The sequence below is a fragment of the Eucalyptus grandis genome, chromosome 5 (assembly GCF_016545825.1).
Source record: "Eucalyptus grandis isolate ANBG69807.140 chromosome 5, ASM1654582v1, whole genome shotgun sequence".
In the NCBI taxonomy this organism is placed as follows: Eukaryota; Viridiplantae; Streptophyta; class Magnoliopsida; order Myrtales; family Myrtaceae; genus Eucalyptus; species Eucalyptus grandis.
Genome location: NC_052616.1, coordinates 743,351 through 763,446, shown reverse-complemented (window position 1 = coordinate 763,446; position 20,096 = coordinate 743,351). Strand labels below are relative to the sequence as shown.

General features: G+C 40.4%; 2 protein-coding genes across 3 annotated transcripts; both read left to right on the top strand.

Annotated features, from left to right (window-relative positions):
• The first annotated feature begins 2,740 nt into the window (after positions 1–2,740).
• Positions 2,741–4,203, top strand: LOC104443388 (40S ribosomal protein S28-1). Its single transcript, XM_010056761.3, has 2 exons — positions 2,741–2,969; positions 3,781–4,203. Exon 2 carries the CDS (start codon positions 3,782–3,784, stop codon positions 3,977–3,979), a length of 198 nt encoding a protein of 65 aa, XP_010055063.2. The 5' UTR covers positions 2,741–2,969; position 3,781; the 3' UTR covers positions 3,980–4,203.
• A 9,632-nt stretch (positions 4,204–13,835) lies between these two features.
• LOC104443387 (common plant regulatory factor 1) lies at positions 13,836–19,411 on the top strand. Of its 2 annotated transcripts, none has more exons than XM_039313023.1 (12): positions 13,836–14,155; positions 15,805–15,929; positions 16,116–16,163; positions 16,254–16,349; positions 16,435–16,515; positions 16,985–17,148; positions 17,310–17,349; positions 17,454–17,502; positions 18,033–18,265; positions 18,397–18,474; positions 18,589–18,714; positions 18,812–19,411. In XM_039313023.1, exons 2-12 carry the CDS (start codon positions 15,867–15,869, stop codon positions 19,049–19,051), a joined length of 1,218 nt encoding a protein of 405 aa, XP_039168957.1. In that variant the 5' UTR covers positions 13,836–14,155; positions 15,805–15,866; the 3' UTR covers positions 19,052–19,411. The 2 variants fall into 2 exon arrangements, with proteins under 2 accessions (XP_039168957.1, XP_010055062.1); XM_010056760.3 differs by having other exon boundaries at positions 13,837–14,155; positions 16,113–16,163.
• Positions 19,412–20,096: the final 685 nt, after the last annotated feature.

Below are 20,096 nucleotides of genomic sequence, written 5' to 3'. Positions count from 1 at the left end.
GGTGTTGATGCATAGACAAGTTGTAGGCGCGCACTGTCATCGTGAGATTATACAAAATATTTATGCGCGAAAAAAACTATAATAATCTATCGTACATCTTTCCAATTAGAAAATTAAGGGCTTAAGCTGGGCTTAGGTCCAATTTTTTATTACAGGATATGCTTGGAAAAAGTCCATAGGATGCAGGCCCACGTGTGGCCATTTATTGGAATGGTTTAGAAAATTTTGACTTGATGGACTAAAACTTAAAAGTGGGGCTGGTTAGGGAAGTCAGACTTGGTCTTTCGACTCTCTCCTTGTCACTTTTTTGGTGGGCTTATAACAATTGTTCTCGTGACGTGAACCACTTACTCCTAACCACATGTGATAAAATCAAAAAAAAATGATTACTAGACAATTTTTTATCTACTATTAGAATAACAATTATTCAAAATCACAAAAAATTAAATAACAAATAATTATAGATTATCGTGGGATTTATTCTTTCAAGAATTTATAGCCCATAATAAATTGTTATTTTCACGATCTCCCAAAGATTATTATAATAACAAAGCCTCAAAACTACACCTATCAACTCAGCAAACATGTACCACAAAGTGACAATTTCTCGTTCAATAGTCATCTTCTACCACCAATAAATACCCCCAAATATCTCATTTTAAGAAGATTGGCAATGGAAAAATTACAGCGAAGACCTTTTCGGTAGCAATTTATGAATTTCTTGTTTCTTCAATTACCACATGGCATTCAAGCCCATCAAGATTGCCAACTCCTCCTCTCACGTGCTATATATTTCATTTTACTTTCGCTCTTTTTCTAAAGAACCCAAGTCCCCAACATTGTCAATGACATTAAAAAAAAAAAAACTCTACTATGCATGACATCTGCACAATGTAAAATATTTGTAATCGACTTAACGTATGGTATCAATCGGTGTTAATGTAAATTCATCTGCACAAACAAACTCTTTTTAAACATGAAAGGGGTAGCACTTATGGCTTCTGATGTCATGAAAAATTCCGCAGAAGCTTATGTAGCTTTTTCTTTGTTTCTTTTCTTTTGTGACCAAAAGCTTATGTAGCTTTAATGTTCGAGAACAAGACAGGCGCGCTACCGACCCCCAGCCACCCGGGGCCGATTCGGAAGGTCATCACCACATTCGAGATCATCTTAGGAAGCTTGATCTCTCGCGCAAGGGCACCTTCGACCGCATGTTCTGCTGCTAGATACTCGAGATGTGCAACCGGTGGCCAACATCACTGGCGATGAGAATGACCAGAAGGAGCACACCTTCCTGGAGCGGGCTTAGAATCAGACCAACTGCCTATGGTGGCTCAACAATTGCCCGCAGTCGGCCCTACTACATCGGTGACGAGGTCCGGTCATTTGGGAACGTCCAATTTGAGACTCTTTAATTTAAGTTGCTGCGAAGAGATGGTGAATTAGGAGTTATTGCTTCCCCACTTTCCATATTGTTTATTGTTTTAAGAATCAAGGGTTACTTCTCTGCACCAAATGATCAAAGAAACAGTATCACGCATCAATTTCTCGAGTGAGAAAGAATGTTAACTAGTCTTAACTTTTATTGGGAGATCACGTGATGCTCTGGAAAATTTGAACTTTTGGCATGTGAATCCAAAGTAGCAACGATTATTGACATTATCCTAGTTCATTTTCCATACTAGTTCCAGAGTTCGGCTAATATCCTGTAAATGAACTAAAAAATATTTTTGTTTTTAGTTTGGAAAATCCAATTTAATTTTCTTCCGCGCATTGATTTAATAATAAATTTTTTTTAAAGATTGAATTTTTAATTCTTTTTCTTTTTCTTTTTTCCTTTTTCTTAAAATGATCATTGGCTAGCCATCGGCGGCGAGGCCGAGCTCACCAACCTCCCACAATGCTCATCCCTCATCTATGGTCGATCGCTAGCCATCACCGTAGCTAGTGACTAGTTAAGGAAGAAAGAAAAGAAAAAGAAAAAGAAAAAAAATGAAATAATTGAAATTTCAATTAAAAAAGAAAAATTAAAAATAATTAAAAGGAATGCTTGGTGAAAGAAAGCAGATATCATTTTCCCTATTTAAGAAGACATTTTTTCCATTGATGGATGACATTTTTTTTTCATGTGCTAGACACGGAAAATCCAAAAATTATTATTCTAGAAATTATTTTTCGCAAAATAAAAGGAACCTTATTATATATCTCTCCAATCATATAAAAAATGGCCTAGACCCAAAGATTTAGTATAGAGTATGCTTGATGAGTTCTATGTATGGCCCATTTTCAATATCTATTGAGTTAACTCTGGATTAGCATTAAGATCTAAAATTATCCCTCTTTAATTAGAACGACTTAGGGAGTTTTGACTTGAAAGACTAAGTAGGGCTCATTAGGGAAAATCAGACCTAATCTCTCCCCCTAACCTTTCTTAATGAAGTGGCTAGGTTTCTGTAATCTAATTTATTATCGTAGTATTTAGTTTCGAGCATGCGGCAATTTTGGACGGACCAAGCATCATCTGAAAATCTTAGACATGTCACCAATTTCATCTTTGCACTCCATGGTGTCCATGATCGACACTAACTTGAGATTTACAACCTCTTATGTCAATGTTATGAGCTTTAATCCATTGTGTCTCCGACTTCAAAATGTCACAACACATTAATCGAAAGACACAGTGTTGTTTGTGAATACTTGAAGCAGGGAGGGACATGATTCTCTCATAGTCTTCTCTGCTTGAACATCGCGCGCACCAGAAATTTACTTAAAACATTTGTTGAGATATGCATGACGAACGAATCTTATACCAACGGAATGTTCTTCATTTTGGACTATAATATGTTACCACACACGACCATCAGTATCAGCTAGGGTTTTGCTCATCCTAGCTCAAGATTTTTAGGAAGCTCAAGCTGTCGGCCCCCTTCCTTTCCTCCTCTCGTCTCCCCCTTCGCTTCCGATCTCAGGTTCTTCCACTTCCTTTCTCGATCTCATGCTCTGCTCAATTCATGAGTTTTGCACGCACCTTCGCGTTATGTTCGAGCTGAAGCTCCGTCGATGTTTTTTTTCTCGACGACTTTTGTCTGAATTAGCTTTGTCGCTGTTTTGATTTCTAGACTGGCTCCTGATATGAATCTGTGTGAGTGTGGATAAATCACTTTGTCGCCTGTTTCTTCTGGGTAAGGCGACGGGATGAATATGGTGTTTTTCTGTTTGAGAGAGGAAGATCAGGAAGTTTCGCAGGGTGACGCAGGGTGCTGAATCACCAGCCCTATTGTGAATTCAAGTTGTAGTGGGCGTATGCTTGACAGGGGTTTGGCTCTTTTATTTGCTTAATAGGGATAGAGTTGAGTGTGGGTTTTGTGTACTCGGGCTTGGATCCTATATTTAGTCAAGCTTTGGCTCTTTTCTTCTGTGCTGGATCAGTGAAGCTTCCTCCTTTGAGTTAATTTTTGTCGTTAAATTTCTTGATGTTTATCGCTTCTTGTGGATGTGAACAAGAGTATACATCATGCACAAGCTAATGACTCGTTGATTTGTGAGGATATGTTGCCGTAGCAGAAGTATTGCACAGTCGTTAAAGACCTGGACTTTTTTCTCGCTGATTGTGAGAATTGGGAAGTTAAATTGTGTTTACCAAATGGGAATTGAATGTGGATTTTTCCAATGGTGTGTTTGGGTTTGCAGTAGCCCTTCTCAAAATCCATGTGTCTGGCAATTGATTTTTCCGTGGTGGGTGTTACTATTATTAATGCTTAGTCCGTGTCCTTTGTGCAGAATGGATTCTCAGATTAAGCACGCCGTCGTTGTCAAAGTCATGGGTCGAACTGGGTCGAGGGGGCAGGTGACTCAGGTGAGAGTCAAGTTCTTGGACGACATGAACCGGCACATCATGAGGAATGTGAAGGGACCAGTGAGGGAAGGAGATGTCCTCGCCCTTTTGGAGTCCGAGAGAGAAGCAAGGAGGCTTCGTTGAGCAATCACCTCTATGCGTTCCCTGATTTTTGGTATGTCCATAGCAGGGCTCTCTGCTGCTGTTGATCAAATGTGAGAGTGTCGAATTATATTTTCAGTTCACCTTTTGGTTACTTTGTGTCAAAGATTCAAAGTTCGGTATGAATGAATAGTAGGAAGTATCTCACTTTTAATGATGCGTTGTGAATTTTCATTCTTGGCTTGTGAGATGTGATGTCAGTTTCAGCTTCGTTGGACCGCATGTGCTTGAATGATTACCTTTTCTTTTGAGGGATCGATATGAACTCTGGAACTTTCGGCCGGATAGGTAATTGAACTCTAGGAGATCTTGTGTAGAGTGTGTTCTAAATGAGGTTTTCATGTGGTTGTTACTTGGCCTTATCGGTGCTGTGAACTTTGAGGTATAAGAAGAGGAACAGAGATCCTGCTGGAACTGATGACTTTAGCTAATCCTCTTATTACACTCTATAGTCAAAACGTTGTCGACTTGGTGTTTTCTCATATTGAATTTATTCATTTGGAAGAATCTCCTAGCACAATTGTCCTAGTTTAAATATGTGATTTTTATATTTCGTGTTTCAGTTTTAAGTAAATGAGTTTTTCGTTTGTAATATATTTTATAAATGAAAACGAAATTCGTCCATACAAGTAAACCGGACCTATAAACTGACTGCAGTCATGCGGCCTTCGAATGTTGGGGAGGGAATTGAGAATAGGGTCGACCTAGCAGCTTGGAAAATTCTTTAGAACGTGGGAGAAAATGAGGTAAGGGCTCGTGGTTCAAACGTGATGCAGACTATCGGATGGAACGCATAGTCTCGCCGCATCTTTGATTTTGAGGAAGGAGGAGATTTCTTGGATTAGATGATCTTGTAAATGCCAATGTGGTCGACGATGCGGTCGTCAGCCATGGACTTGATTCGAGGGTTTTGCGATGCAGGATTCTGGATTCTCCAACAAAAATGAAATTCAGAATGAGGAGTAGAACATACTAAGAACTCTAAATTTAGAATGGATCCATCTTGAGAGTAACAATTCAGCAAGCCGTTTAAAACCCATTATTCACTAGACTATTTCCAGGACTATTGCAAATATTTTACAAAAAAATCATTTGTATCACGTATGAAAATGAAGAAACGGAAATTTTTATTATTATTCACAAAAAATATTTAGGCATAAATTGTCATTAGTTACATTGATTGATTATTTCTAGTGATATAAGTGATTATTTTCGGAAAATGTTATTCAAATTATTTATTATTCACGGAACAAACCTACTCTGTGTCCCTTAGAATTGCCTAACTCCTCCTCCTCTCATGTGCTCTTTATTTCGTCATGCTCACTAGCATCGCTCGGGCACGACACTTCCCCTCTTTTGCTAACAACATCACGTTCGAAAACCCGAGACAAGGTCCTCAGCTCAGCCCACGTCGGGTGCTCCTCGAAAAGAAATTCTCCAGCACACAAATTTTCAAAAACAGCGCACAAAGAGGCTTCCCAACAATTATCTCTTATAAGTATGGTACAAAAAACCAATCAATGCATCTCGTGTTTGCCAGAAGAGCATCCCCAACATTGTTTTTTTTTTTTTTTTTTTTTTCTTTCCTTCTGTCTACTCTAATCCTACTTACACTCACTCTTATTAGTTTTCAACCCACTCAAAACAATCCCAACATCGGGATAACTTATGTTTGGAAGGGTGACGCAACCCCCATGGTTTCCCCAACATTGTTTAACTTATTAGTTTTCACGCCTCAAAACAATCCCAACATCGGTAACTTACCGCAACATGCTCTCCTTCCGAAACTCTCCCATGCACGAGATTGCTTAACATGATATAATTATGATCAACTCACTGGACCGTATCGTTAATGAGTTATCGCTCTCGTAGTTGAAAAAAACAGCGACCTTTCAAGTCATCTCAAATTGAATATGTAAGAGTGTGTTTAGTAACCATTATGTTCCCAAAATCAATTTTTGTATCAAAAATGATTTTTTTTAATTCTATTCCCATGAATAATTTATGAACAAAAGAACACATTTTGTAACTGTACAAAATTTCTAATTTCGGATAAAAATGTATTGGGTAGAATTCTTAATTTTTTTATTTCTTTTAATTTTTACTACTTTTACTATATTTTTCTTAGTTTTCTCTTTTTCCCTTTTTTTCTTCATCTTCCTCCTTTTTATGGCCAGTCGTTGGCCACCGTGGCTGGTGACCAACTAGGCAAGGTTTGGCGAGCTCGCCGAAGCCTCACCGAGCTAAGGCAAGGCTCCATTGAGCTCGTCGGAGGCTCACACCGCCTATGCGAGGCCAAATCTCACCGATGGTCAAGCGAGACCAAGCCTCGCCGAATCGCATGGCCATTGGTGAGGTCAAGGTTTGCCGTGGCTAGACAAGCTTCCAATGAGCTCGCTAGAGCTCGCCCGACTTGGCGAGGCTCCAACAAGCTCATCGGATCTTGCCCCATTGGTTGCCAACCATAGCCGGCGACTGATAGTGGCTAGTGACCAACTAGGACTGGAAGGAAGAAGAAGAAGAAGAGAGAAGAACAAAAGAAAGAAAATAATAAAGTTAAACTTTATTCTTGAAATTGTTCCAGAAATAATAAACAATTTTTTTTTGTCTATTTATTGATTCTATTCCAAATCTATTCCCGAAAAAAAAAAAATATATTTTTGTTCTCAAAAATAAAATTTTACAAATAATTTTTTATTCTTTTTTCATTTGTTATCAAATGCGATGTAAGTTTCTCATCTCATTAAATTCCTTTCGTCCAGGGTCCTCGTCAAATTAAGAATCTTCCCTCTTGAAAGAGCTTCCAACGAAGTCACTTTCTGGTTGACAAGAGGGAGGCTTCTTCGGTCCATGGTTGCGCGAAAAGCACCAGGCTTGATGTCTATTTGCGAGACTGCTTCAAATTTTTTTTTTTTTTTTTTTTTGAGCCGCCATAAAGTGATCTTGGGATTGAATAGTTGGACATAATGAGAAATAATTTGGATAAAAATTTATCTTGTTTTATACTTTTACGTACCGATCTGACGGCCATTTCATTGGTGAATCACAAGTCTCTTTTCATTTTTGTTTTGTTTTCACTATTTTTCTTTTGGAGGTTAGTGAATCGGGCACAAGTCTTGATTTATGAGTTTATGTCCGTGCAATTGATTAGACGACGTCTTATTAACGATGCATGTTTAGTTTTGAATTTTATGGAGTGAGATTATTAATTGGTCCCACTTAGAAAAACTATAGATTCTTAGAACAATAGTGGAAATTAAGGGTGGGGGTGGGGTCTTGGTTCGTGATTTAGGGGGCATAATTTAAGTACTTGATAGGAATCTAACGCATGATTTCGTTAACAAATTCAACATTCCCAGCATTATTCTTCATAACTACAGTCGATAAGTCTTTGGTGAACAATCATTTGTCAAAAGCCCCGGATCATTATGCCAAAAATTATATGTGCCGATGTTTGGTGGGAGCTACTCCAGCAAAGTAAAGTAAACCATGCTTAGAAAAGCCCACATGACAAGGAGTAAACACTAATGGAATGGAAACATCACGCGGTAGTGATAAGGCTTTTGCTCGGCACCATGTGTGCAAGCGAATGTTATCCTTCTCATAAATTAGCTTTTCCATGACGATGATGGCTCGAATATATTTCATAAATACGCAATCCCATTTAACTTACATCTCTCGATAATACGATTAAAGTCGATGCAAAATACTCGGGTTCAAGAAACAAATAGATAATCCCTTACTATTCATCTGTCCGCACGTTAATTTCAGCTCATCGTATCGCATTATTAGACCGCAGTTTTATCGGGACCACACGAAAAGTGTCCGACCTTGATAAATCCTCAATGCCGTCTGATCTGATCTAATTATATTCATACGACGATCGAACAACACAACACAACACGATCAATGCTCTGGCTCAACAGGAGTCGTCAGTCGACAGCGACTCCTCTCGCTGCTCTAGTGTGAACGAGCTGAAATTTCAAAGAAATCGGCCGCGGGGTGGGGGGCGGCGGGGGGCATTTCCGTAGATAAGACTCCAGCTGGTGGGCCTTTGAGGAACACGCAACAGTAACATCATTTGACCCGCTAAAAAGGACCCCCAAAAAAAAAAAGAAAAAGAAAACTAAAAAGGAAGGCGACGAAATTGAAAACCACGGACCAACGGATCGGATCCGCCATCCATTCCCCCGCGCAGCATTTTCCGCCCTCGCGTCCACGTCAACACCGGGCCCCACCCTCCACCTCCCCTCTCCCCTCTCCCCTCGCGTTGCGTAAATCAACCCCTAGTGCCTGCAACGACACGTCACCTTGTCGGACACCTCACGCCTCCTCCTCCCTCCTCGTCTGACTGATCAGCGCTGGCCGCATCGAAAATTAAAAAACTCAAAAAAAAAAAAAAAAATAAATACTCTCCCCCTCCCCCGCTTTTCTTCTTTTCTTTTCTTTTTTATTTAATTTTTTTCCGAAAAGTTGGTATGGAAATAATGCCGACACGTCAGCCTCCCCTTCCCGACCCCCAATCACTCACCCGCGTCGCTTTCTCTCCATCTCGCGCCGCGACGCGCATCGCCGTTGATCTGCCCCCGTCCCCCGCCTAACGGGCCCCACCTCGTCTCTCCGGCTGACGTGGATGTCCCGACGCTGGCGTCACCTCCACTCCCGCCTACCTGTCACGCGCGGGCTCGCGGAGTAAATCATGGGTCGCTCGCCGGACCAGCGTCGACGTGTTCCCCGGGTCAGTCGGCCTCGCTTTTTAGGAAATTTATTATATTCGTTAATATTTTTTTTTTGGGGGCGGGGGGACCAATCAGTAAAAGGGAAAATATAAAAAAGATAATAATAATTAAATGATGTTTGGTGGGGGACTGCAATTCGTTCGGGGCGTTGGGAATTTACAATTTTTGGCCCGAGCGAGCTGACGTAATTACGGAGGAGAAAGGGAAGGCGGAGATGGAACCAGCCAAGCGGCAGAGGAAAGGACGGTGGAGATCCGTTTTTCTCGACGACGCCCACTAGGGGGACGGCACGTGGTGCCGAACCACGTGGAGCCTTGCGTGGGTGATTCGCGGGGCCGGGTTTGGAGATCTCCCCGGAAAGGGACGGGAACGCGCGGGGCGAGGGGTTGAGCTGGCGCGGCAACCGCCCTGTCTTTCCCCTGCCGCCGTGGGCCCCGCCGGCCCGTTCAGCCCACCTGGTTGGGACACGTCACTGCTCTGACCACCTTCACCGACGCACGGAGCAAAAGCCCCGTGGGGCCCAGGTGGCAGATGCGTGCCTCGGCCGATGAGGGTTTTTTTTGTTTTTTACGCAACCATTTTACCGAGCGAAGACTAAAATGAACCGGAGTTATCGCCACTCGTAATTTTAAAATATTTCCTCTCTTACTTTTTCTCCTAAATATTTTCTTATTGTCGAGAGGCTTTTCTCTCAACTTTCGCCTTTTTTTCTTGGGAAATCTCCTGAGATTTGCAAAATTAATAAGGATAAAAGTTGACGTCAATAAAATCCAATCGATGGAAAAAAAATACTTCTTTTCCCTTCGGCGTGGGATCCGCTTTCCATCGAGTGCGGCTTGGCTCGAGGCTATCCGTCCGATTGTGCGCTGGACTTACGTGGGATGGCGTGGGTCCCGCACTCGCCAAAATATCATCGTCGTGCGTTTTCTTCTTTTCTCATTTTCCTTCTTTAGGCGAGGCAAGACGGCGACACGTGTCCGTCCCAGCGAGATGAGTTGGAAAAGTAGGGGAGGTGGGAGATTCAGCATCAGCAATGGACGGCCGAGATGGGAGATTCGTTCTGATATTCGGGATCGCAGCTGGGTTGAGAACTTGAGATTAGGCTTTTTTTGTCTGACGATGGAAGTGCTCTCCGCGTAAGGAACGTGCGGGGCCGTCCGTCCGCGCGAATTTCACCGTTGCTTTATTATAGGCTATAGCTAAGTACGTTTTTCGGAAAAAAAAAAAAAAAAAAAGTCCAATTTTGTGCATTTGTTGTAATTGAGTTGTGATTTTTGATATGATACGATCACGTTGTGCTTTAAAACCGCTGCACCTGAAAACCCGATGAGATAGTTGTTTTCTAAGACTGGTATAATTTTGAGGTACTCATCAACACTTCATGAAAACCGTGCCAAACACCTTCATAAATACGTCAGTTTGCAGGTGGAAAATGTGGAATTGAGCTTTGATTGAGAGAGTGAGGTGACCATAATAACGTTAATCGTGATGTGGAGAAACAGTGGAGGAGGGATCTGGGAGAATTTATTAGTATGCCCATGTTGACTTTTTGTAATGTACAGACAAACCATAAAAAGGATGAGCATGGAAATCTTCGTTGAATCATACGCGTGAAGCTGAGTAGACGATGTAGTGTGCTGTCACGTCAAGCGATAGTGTTTTGCTTAGGTCGCTCGACTTGGGCATGAAATTAAATTGATTGTCGAAGCGGCGTGACCGCAATCGGCAAAAAGGTTACCTTTTCTTTTGCGTGCTTGGAACATCTTATCTCTTCGATTTTTTTTTTTTTTTGCTTGTAATGGAAAAATAAAAACAAAAGTGATCTGGCCTATTTAGAATCGAGCATAAGGATGCCTTTGTTTGGACATTTCCGAACATACACTAGAGATCAATTTTATTTTATTTTTGTCGCTAGAGTTTTTTTGTGGGGGATAGATCTGTTCGACAGGTAGATCGGATTGAAAATGACCCCATCAAAATTGACCATTTTAATCTATTTTAATCGATTTCTATACAATATAAATTTATAGGTTTATAATCTATCGAGTTATACCATAATTAATCTATATTGCTAAAACACTTTAATATTTAACCAAATTTAGAAAACTTGTATCCAAACTAAGGTGAGAGTATTAACATAAGATTGAGTGAGGGCGATAAGGTTATAGAGGTGAGTTAAATTTAAGTAAATTATGAACCTATTTAATATTCATGTTATTTTGAGCTTACAAATTTACCAAATATAATTAATACATATAACAAACTCGGCTCATTAAATATAAATTAAGAAATGGGTCTTATGACCCATTTTGATAAGTCTAGTGGTAGGTAATTTAAGTACCATAATTACGTTAGTCGTGGAAATTATATGATGGTGGATTATTACCCACCTCTAATTTTTATATTTAGTGTCTAACTATTTTGCCTTCGATGACATATACAAGCATACTTGCCACGTAGAGTTCTACTGTGTGATAAATAGGTTTAAGTCTGGCTTTCAAATGCGAGGCAAAAGAACATTATTGGCTAATCTAAACTCCAGTTACAATTATAACCTTCTTGTTAATCATACCATGGACACGTAATTCATTGTGCTATTTACTTGGAGGTTGACTTTGACAGGATACAAGAGGGCGTTAACTTTTGAACAAGTGGGTCGTGAATCTGCGGAAAAAGAAAACCCGCAAGGTGTTAACACCATATATTAAACTCAAATCGTTTTTCGATTTAGCTAAACTATCAATCCACTTAAATTACTTTTGAAGAATATACATATAATAGATATCTTATTGAGTTGCTAATCTCATTCGAAGCCAAGAAACCAACTGTGAATAATGAAAAATACGAGGTGCTGGTAATTTTATCATTACTAATTTGGAATATCAACTGGGAGGAACAAATGGCCATCAAAATAATCTTGTGTCATCTAGAGGCAAATTTGTATTTTGATTTTGATAATGTTCATTTAGCAGCAATACAAATATTCATTCAAACACGTTCATTTTGAGGCCATTGTTTTCCTAATTAAGATCATCCAATTGTTTTCCTAATTAAGATCATCCATTATATAGAGAGAAACGAAATATATTACCAAGGTATATAGTAGTTTGCCATGTAATATACGACATTAATTCTCAAATTTTACGATGACCGTACTACCACTCAATTTATGATCACTTCACATTTCATTACGATGAATCGTCTAGACATTATAAATTAATATCATGACGCTTCTATGGCAGTTTTTATATTTAATTACCATGACACGTCGTAATATTATACAATACGTTCAAAGTATACTCGTAGGTGTTTATCCTAATTAGACCCATTTCGCACGACAAGAAAGCTTGTTCGCGTTCACCGACATCCAATAGTGGGTATGCTTGTTCGAAGTGGCAGTCGAGTCTCATAGGTCATCCCGTCTTTAAATGGCATAATTAGCTCGAGATAGCGCCAAAAATTCCAAGCGCAAGACCTGGAATCAAAATCATCGACCACGTCGCGTTTTATAATATTGGGTGGGGGGAGATGGCATGATCGAGCGAGCTCTTCTTTGATCAGCAAGACGACACGCGTGTTCGCGACTTCATTTGGTGCTTCTTTTTTAGCCGAGAAGGACCTTTCCTTCAACGGACGATGTGTTCCTACTGAATTGTTCTCATTTGCTGCTCTCAAGGGTCCTTTTCCTTTCTGCATACCTATGTCGTGTATTCCGGTAATATAAGTACATGGAATTAATTAACAATGTTTAATCGGTATCCGGGAATTTGTAATGCTTCTTGCTTGGAGACACATTCATCAATATTAGAACGCTCAGGTGAAATTCGAAGAATTCACAAGTGTGCTTGTTTGAATCAAAAGAATTTTTCGCGAATTAATTTTTTGGCCTTTCATATGTTTGGTTTGCAAAAAATGATTAGTTAACGAAAAATCATTTACGATTGAAGAAAATATCACCTGTAATATTAAGAAAATGAATTCCCTTATAGGAAAAATGAGGAAAACATATTCCTTAAAAATGATTTTTATTTTTCTTAAAATGAACACCTCTAAAAATTTGTACTCTGAACTCTAGACAATAACATCAATAATTCTTGAATTTTGGATCGTTGTGTAACATAACATTTGAACTTTTAATTTGTTTCATGTGGTTCATGAACTGTTAATTTATTCAATGCAGTTCTTAATTTTTAGTATATATTTAGGTATATAGAATCATTCAATGTTGTCATTTTCATATTATTCAAAGACTGAATTGAATAAATGCTAAAAATCTAAGGAATAAATTGAATAAATTAACATTCATGGACGATATTACAGTGCAGGGAACGTTTGTGATGTTTTTTCTTTTATCTTTATTTCTTTATCTCGACATGGCTAAAAAGGAGACACGTTCCCCGACCCTTCTCTAAGAATATGTGCGCTGGCAAAGTAAAGTTGGAGAGAGAGAGAGAGGGGGAGATTAATCCTAATGGCACGTCCACGTGGAGGGCGATCCCTCGATCGATGCAACAAATATCGAGGTTTATTTTAATTAACAAAAATAATTTTTTAATCAGTAATTTTTTAAATGGAGGGACCGAAATATCGTACTCGTCCCGGATTAGATTAGGGTTTATGACATCGGGGACGTCAGAATTATGTGGCGAAGCAGGAGAGGGACGCCGTGGACTCCAAAGCGGCTATTCATTACCGTTAATTTTAGGAACACACTTTCGCTCCTCCTTTTAATTAAAAAAAAAAGTTCAAATTAAATCAAATTAAATTAAATCAATCAATTATCTTGTACAGCTTGGACCACGTAAGCCACATGACGGGGGTGGTACGGGGTGGACGCCCCCAGGGCGCGAGATGCATCCGCAGTCCACCACGTGTACGGCCAGCGGTGACGCTGGAATAAAATTCCAATTAAAAATAAAATAAAGAATTGACCAGCACGATTGTCGAATTCGCCAGCTCAACAACCCCTGCCCCCGCGGCTCCCGTATATACGCCGTATGCGTACGCTCTCCTACTGATACGACACGTGTTTGGTGACGTGGATGTTGCCTCTCTCTCTCTCTCTCTCCTCTTCCCCTGCTCCGTCTTCCTGCCTCCCTTCGCCATTTCCCTGTCTCCCTCCTGCTCCCTCTCCCTTTCTCTCTCGTCTTCTCTCTCCTCTGCTCCGCTCCGAGCGAGCTCGAATCGTCCGTCGCGTTCCAGAGAGAGAAAATGCGGTTTCGAGAATTGAGATTCCTTTGACTGCCTCCGGGCGCCGCGCTTCCTCGTCTCCTGCTGACCTCCCCTTTCTTTCCTTTCTCTCTCCGCCGCGATAATCCGAGCTTCGCGTCCCTTGTAAATTCAGGCGCTCGAATTCCGCCCCTCGTTCTCCGGATTCGGCGACCGGGAAGAAGCGGGGGCTCCAGTCGTGCAGCAGAAGGTGCGTTTTTTTGAGCTGCTGCTGTTTGATTTTGCGAGTCGAACGTTGCGCTCTCTTTCTCCGTTCCGTACTTCGAGAAATGCTCCTGGCTGCTGCCGGAAGCGAGGATGGCCGACGAATGCGTGCTGAGTTGAGTCGGGAAGTGTTTGTGTAGCGAATAGGATTGCGATGTGTTTGGTGAGAAACGTTGATTGCGCAGAACGTCATCGAGATTTCTAGTATGCAGTGGCGATGGAAATGAGCTTTTTCTTTTTCTTTTTTTGGTAGGCAAATTGTGTACGAATTTTTTCCACGGAATACATGTTTCATGCTCTGTTTTGAGAGGTAATAACAGCAGGAGGGCAACCTCCGGAATTTCGTTTTTTTTTTTTTTTTTTTTTTTTTAAACATCTCTGTGCTTCCTAGAATTTGTGTTGCATGGAGGTAATGTTGTCGAGTTGTTATTTTCCAGCAAAGAACTTTCTTGCATGGGAAATAATTTTGCTTAAATTGCCCATTTTAAAGTGTGATGGTAGGTGACTGTGCAGCTGTAATTTTAGATCTGGGAATTGTGGGCATGAATTTGGAGTTAGGACCATGATTTTGCGATAAGTAAAGAGGACAAGATCTTGAAAGTTCTTCCTGCTCGTTGATTTGTTGCTTTTTCCCTCTTTTTGGAATTTCGTTCTCTCGGTAATCAGTATAACTCTAGCTAAACCAACAAATTTAACTTATACTGTAATTCTATGTCGGTTTCTTTTTAAAACTCTGAAAGTGGGGTTACTCGTCTTCACTGCCTAGTCTTTTTCTTCTATTTTCTTGTAAAGGTTTCTTTGTACCTTCACCTTACGACTGACTCCCCATCGGAGAAGTTAAGGTTTTTAAGATCTCAAAAGTGACCTACTCCGTGTGAATTATGGGCCCTCAAAGTTGTTTCTTCTCGTTTATTCTCTTTCTTGGAGTAGAGTAGGTGGTTAACTACGGTTTTTATCTTCTCGCTGTGGCTGAAAGCTGCATCCCTTAGTGGATCCGATTTTTCTTTCCTGATTTTTTTTTCTTTCCTGATATTTAATAGTTGCTGAATATATAGTATGATTCGGCATCAGATATAAGAATTATGATGTGGTGCTATATCCGTTTTTACCATTTGCTAGAGTAAAAGCTCAATCTTTTTATTTAGTACGTAAAAGAAAAAGTCTTATCTTTATGAATTCTTACATGGGATCTTCTCATTAAGTATTAGGTGAATTCAAAGTCCTGATGAAGTGCCACAGATTTAGGATAGTTTACCACCAAATTTTGTGTTTGGATGTTATCGGCTTTGTCATTCATAGATGGATACCCGATGTTTGGGAAAATATATCCAAGGAAGACCACTCTGCAACAAGTTTGATTGCGTGCATGCCAATGCTTCATGAGGTTATAATGAAATTCTTCTCTGCAGTTGGAGGATTCCGTGAATCTCATAAATTTTCCAATTTCTACCTTTTAAGGGTTGTTAGTTTCTTGGTGATTTGTAGACAAAAAACAAGTTGACTTTCTCCAACTACATTTGAGCTTGAGTGACTTCGTCGTTGTTTGGTGTGATTGGAAGCTACGAGTTACATTTCCAATAGGCTCTATGGATTTTCCTTGGCCATCTTAACTTGACATCACCTTTCCTGATGCAGCTGATTGCATAATATCATTGCCAAGAGAGGAATCATCTGAGTTTTTTAGTTGGTGCTTCATAATGGGGAACAATGAAGAGACGAAGTCATCCAAATCCGATAAATCGTCTTCACCAGTACCTCCGGTGAGATGAGGAGCCACATCCACTTGTGCTTATTAATTCTGAAAGCATCTTTCCATTACTACTCACCAGGCTATATGATGATATATACAGTGGGGGAATTCTAGAGTAGCGTCTCCTTCCAGATACTAAAGCTAAAAATTTGTTGAGGTCCTGTTTTCAATTAAATGATTATTCCTTGTGCAGCAGGATCAGACGGGTGTTCATGTTTATCATCCTGATTGGGCTGCTATGCATGTAAGTTAATTGCATTGGCTGAATGCTTTGGAGCAGAGTTGTTGCTCAATAAGAGTTTTGACATGATCCATTGGCCCTCCATCTTTACAGGCATACTATGGTCCAAGAGTTGCTCTTCCGCCTTATTATAATTCTGCTGTATCATCTGGTCATGGTCCTCATCCCTACATGTGGGGGCCACCACAGGTAGCGTTGGAAACATTGAAGTAAGAATAAATATATTTTCTTTATCTAGTTTCAGCTTGCAACTTAGTGTCATGTTGATCTCCAGCCTATGATGCCACCATATGGGCCACCTTATGCTGCAATATACTCACATGGAGGTGTTTATGGACATCCTGCAATTCCTCTTGTAAGTGTATCTTTTTTAACTTTCTTTTCCTAATAATTGGTTTAATATATAGTAGGAAAGTGGCCAAAACTTGTGCATATTGGGAGACATGTGCTGTGTTGTGGGTATTCTTTTTCTTTGTCTAAGAGTGCTTTGCTCTTGATGATGCAAGCATTGTGCTTAAGTTACTGCAAGTTAAGACTGCTACTGATGATTATGGTGATCTGATTCCTTGTCATCATTGTCTGCATCTAGTGCTTTTTTTTTTCATAAAGCAAAAAGAATGAGAGAGAATGTTTCGCTCACTGTTTTGGTAAATATCCTGGTAATAGGCACATGTTCTTGGTCCATATTTCATCTTCTTTTTACTCCAGAATTTGTTACCATTCTGAGCTACTTCTCTCTGATTTTTACCTGAACTATATAACCCCCTGCATGTTTATTGGGCATATGCTTGAATGTTGGTTCTGATGGTCTTGCAACTATGCAGACTCCGACTCCCTTGGCTGCGGAAACTCCTAAAAAGTCATCTGCTAATTCTGATAATGGACTGGTGAAGAAGTTGAAAAGTTTTGAAGGGCTTGCAATGTCAATAGGCAGTGGGGGGGATGCAGACAGTGCTGACGATGGGACTGATAAAAGGTCATCACAGAGGTTTGTCGAACAAGAAACTTTTTGTAGCTCCAAATCGAGACTAGTGTGCATACACTTATGATTCTGGAATGAATATATATATATTAATTGTATTCATCCCATTGCTACCATTTCCCCAATCGCTATCTTGTTAATTCTTCAATTTTGTGATTTGTAAGCAGTGCAGACTCGGGAGACTCAAGTGATGAGGATCAATCAGGGGTGAGAACTAAAATTCTATTCCTCATTTGCCTCATCTTTCTTGTTGCTGGGAATATTGTGGTCTTAACAACAAGTGATACTAAACTGTGCACTAAATGTGCCAGGCAGATAAAGCCAGGAGGAAAAGAAGCCGTGAAGGAACTTCATCCAATGGTATAGCATCAGCCTTCATTGACTATATCATCTTGATAGTGAGATAACTCTGTTTGATCTTGCTATTCCTCCTAGCACATTTTTCCTTTTGGGTGGGTGGTGGGGGCCCAAGGGGTGTTTCTTGCATCTCTACCCTACTACTCCAGGATGTAAAGACTGTCCATTTTTCGTAAGTGGCATCTGATGCAGAACCTGTAGACTCCCGCAGTTATGAGGATGAAGTTCTATGAGATATGCTATGAACTTGCTGAGAAAGTTCTCTCTCTACCATTGTGAAAGTACAATTTTTAGTTGCTTTCATGGGCATGTGTTGTAACAAAGTTAGTAGTCATAAACTGTTGCTTGCTGCTGAGAAATCCATGGAGGTCAAAACAGATGGGCTTAGTTTATGTAGGTGGCAGCAAATAAATTTTTTGGTGGTTGATACCTATGTCAGGAGAGATCATTCATACATTCCTGGAGTTGAATTTCTCATCACTTTGGGATGCAACAATGCAATTAAGTCTGAATTTGGAGCCTCATATCTGCAGGCGATGGAAAATCTGAAGTGCAAGGAAAGGTTGCTGGGGAGGTGGATGCTGCTTCTGAGAATGTGTCCGGTGGAGCCATCGAACGTCCCAGAGCCACGGGAAAATTGGCTGCGCCTGTAAACTCGCCCAGCATGTCCTCATCATTGGACCTGAAGAATTCTTGCATGGATGCAAATGCCAACCCTGTGAGCATTTTGCAACCTGGTGTAGTGCCACCTGAAGCCTGGTTACAGGTAATGTCACTCTGTGGTAGGTTACTTAAAATATTTCCCTGGAAGGCCAGTACTTCTGTTCTTTCTGCTGTTTCTTCAAGTTGCTCTCTACAATATCATCGACTTTGTTTCTCAAAATTCGCTTTGTGTAGAATGAAAGAGAACTGAAAAGGGAGAGGAGGAAACAGTCGAACCGTGAATCTGCTAGAAGATCAAGACTGAGGAAGCAGGTATGGATGACGTGTGACAGAAAGTGTTATCGTGCTGTTTTCAGTCTTTCTGTTTGTCATTTTCATCAACGTGTATGTCATTTAAAGGGAATGGATTTTCCTCTTAATGTTCAGGCTGAGACTGAAGAACTTGCCAAAAAGGTGGATTCTCTGAGTGCCGAGAATAAGGCTCTTAAATCTGAAATTAGTCAACTAACCGAGAACTCGGATAAATTGAGGCTAGAAAATGCCACATTGATGGTACCTCTTGCATCCTTATAGCTTCAGGGTTTGATATGAGTCATACGTATAATTTGCTATTTTGGTTTCGATGAATAGAAACTGTTCCTACTTACAGGAAAGACTGGAAAATGCACAGGGAGTGGAAAAGGCGGTTGAATCACTGGGTAAATTCAACGACAATGGGCTTCTCTCGGACAAAACAGAGAACTTACTTTCAAGGGTAAACAACTCTGGTGCCGTTGATCGAAGAAGTGAAGATGAGGGAGAAATTTATGAAAGGAAGTCGAATTCCGGTGCCAAGCTTCACCAACTTTTGGATTCAAAACCCAGAACCGATGCGGTGGCTGCTGGCTAACAGCTCTTTCTAATTTATGTTATATAGTTTGCCTTACTTATTGAGCTTCGGAAAATTTCGAAATCAATGTCACAGCTAACAGGAGAAGGATGGGATAGCTGGGTAGAGCTAGCATCCAAGAATATGAGGACTCTAATTTTATTTGTAGTATAGTTCTCTCATGGCAGAACTGATGGCTTTTTTTATCATGTTCGGAATGCCGTGATGGTCCCAGAGGCTATGTACATTTGGATTTGGTTCGTAATTGGGTGTTTTTACGGTTATTACTGTGGACTAATGTCATGTAATTAGATCGTGCCACTTGTGAGTAAGCTTGTTCTCTACTTCATTTTGAAGCCAACTTGACAATGTTTACTCGACTCTCTTGCTGGTTCTACCTCAAAGTTGACTTGCGGGTGCACGGTGCCTCGTTTTTACAGTAGCTTATGTCGATGAAGGATTCTTGGTGGCAGCTTTCTTTGTTTGCTTGGGTCAAAAAAGCCATTCCTTCACTTTCCATTCAAAAGCAAAAGAAAAGGGTACAGATTTGTGCCCACATGTCGCTGCCTGGCCCTTCTCATCGTCCTTCATAATTGTCTTCTCTTCTAGTCAGATGCGTTTTGTTCCTCCCAAGGTTTATTTCGGATCCTGGAGGTACTAAAAAAAGGGTTCTGTTTCGCATGAAAGGCTACCTTTGCGTGTGCTCATCCATCAATCTTGGACCTTCGGAGGCAGAAATCTATTCAGATGGTAGGGTTCGCGGTGCCAGTGATCCACGCAACTGACGAAAATGTTCATATTCCGCATGAAAAACTATACTCCCTGTTGCTGACAAGGTAGTGGGTACTGCTTCCTCTAATGTTCTCCTCTGATTCTCTACTGTTCGGAGCACTGTCGCTTCTTTGTTTGATTGACGGGCAGTATGGCAGTTGGGACTCTGAGTTTGACTGGGTCAAGAGCAGATCCAAGGGAGCTATAGTTTTGTTACTATTCTGATTGAGTTGACCTGGGATGACTTCCTTTATCATGTAGGAAGAGCAAATAATGAGCAAATTAGATTAAGTTT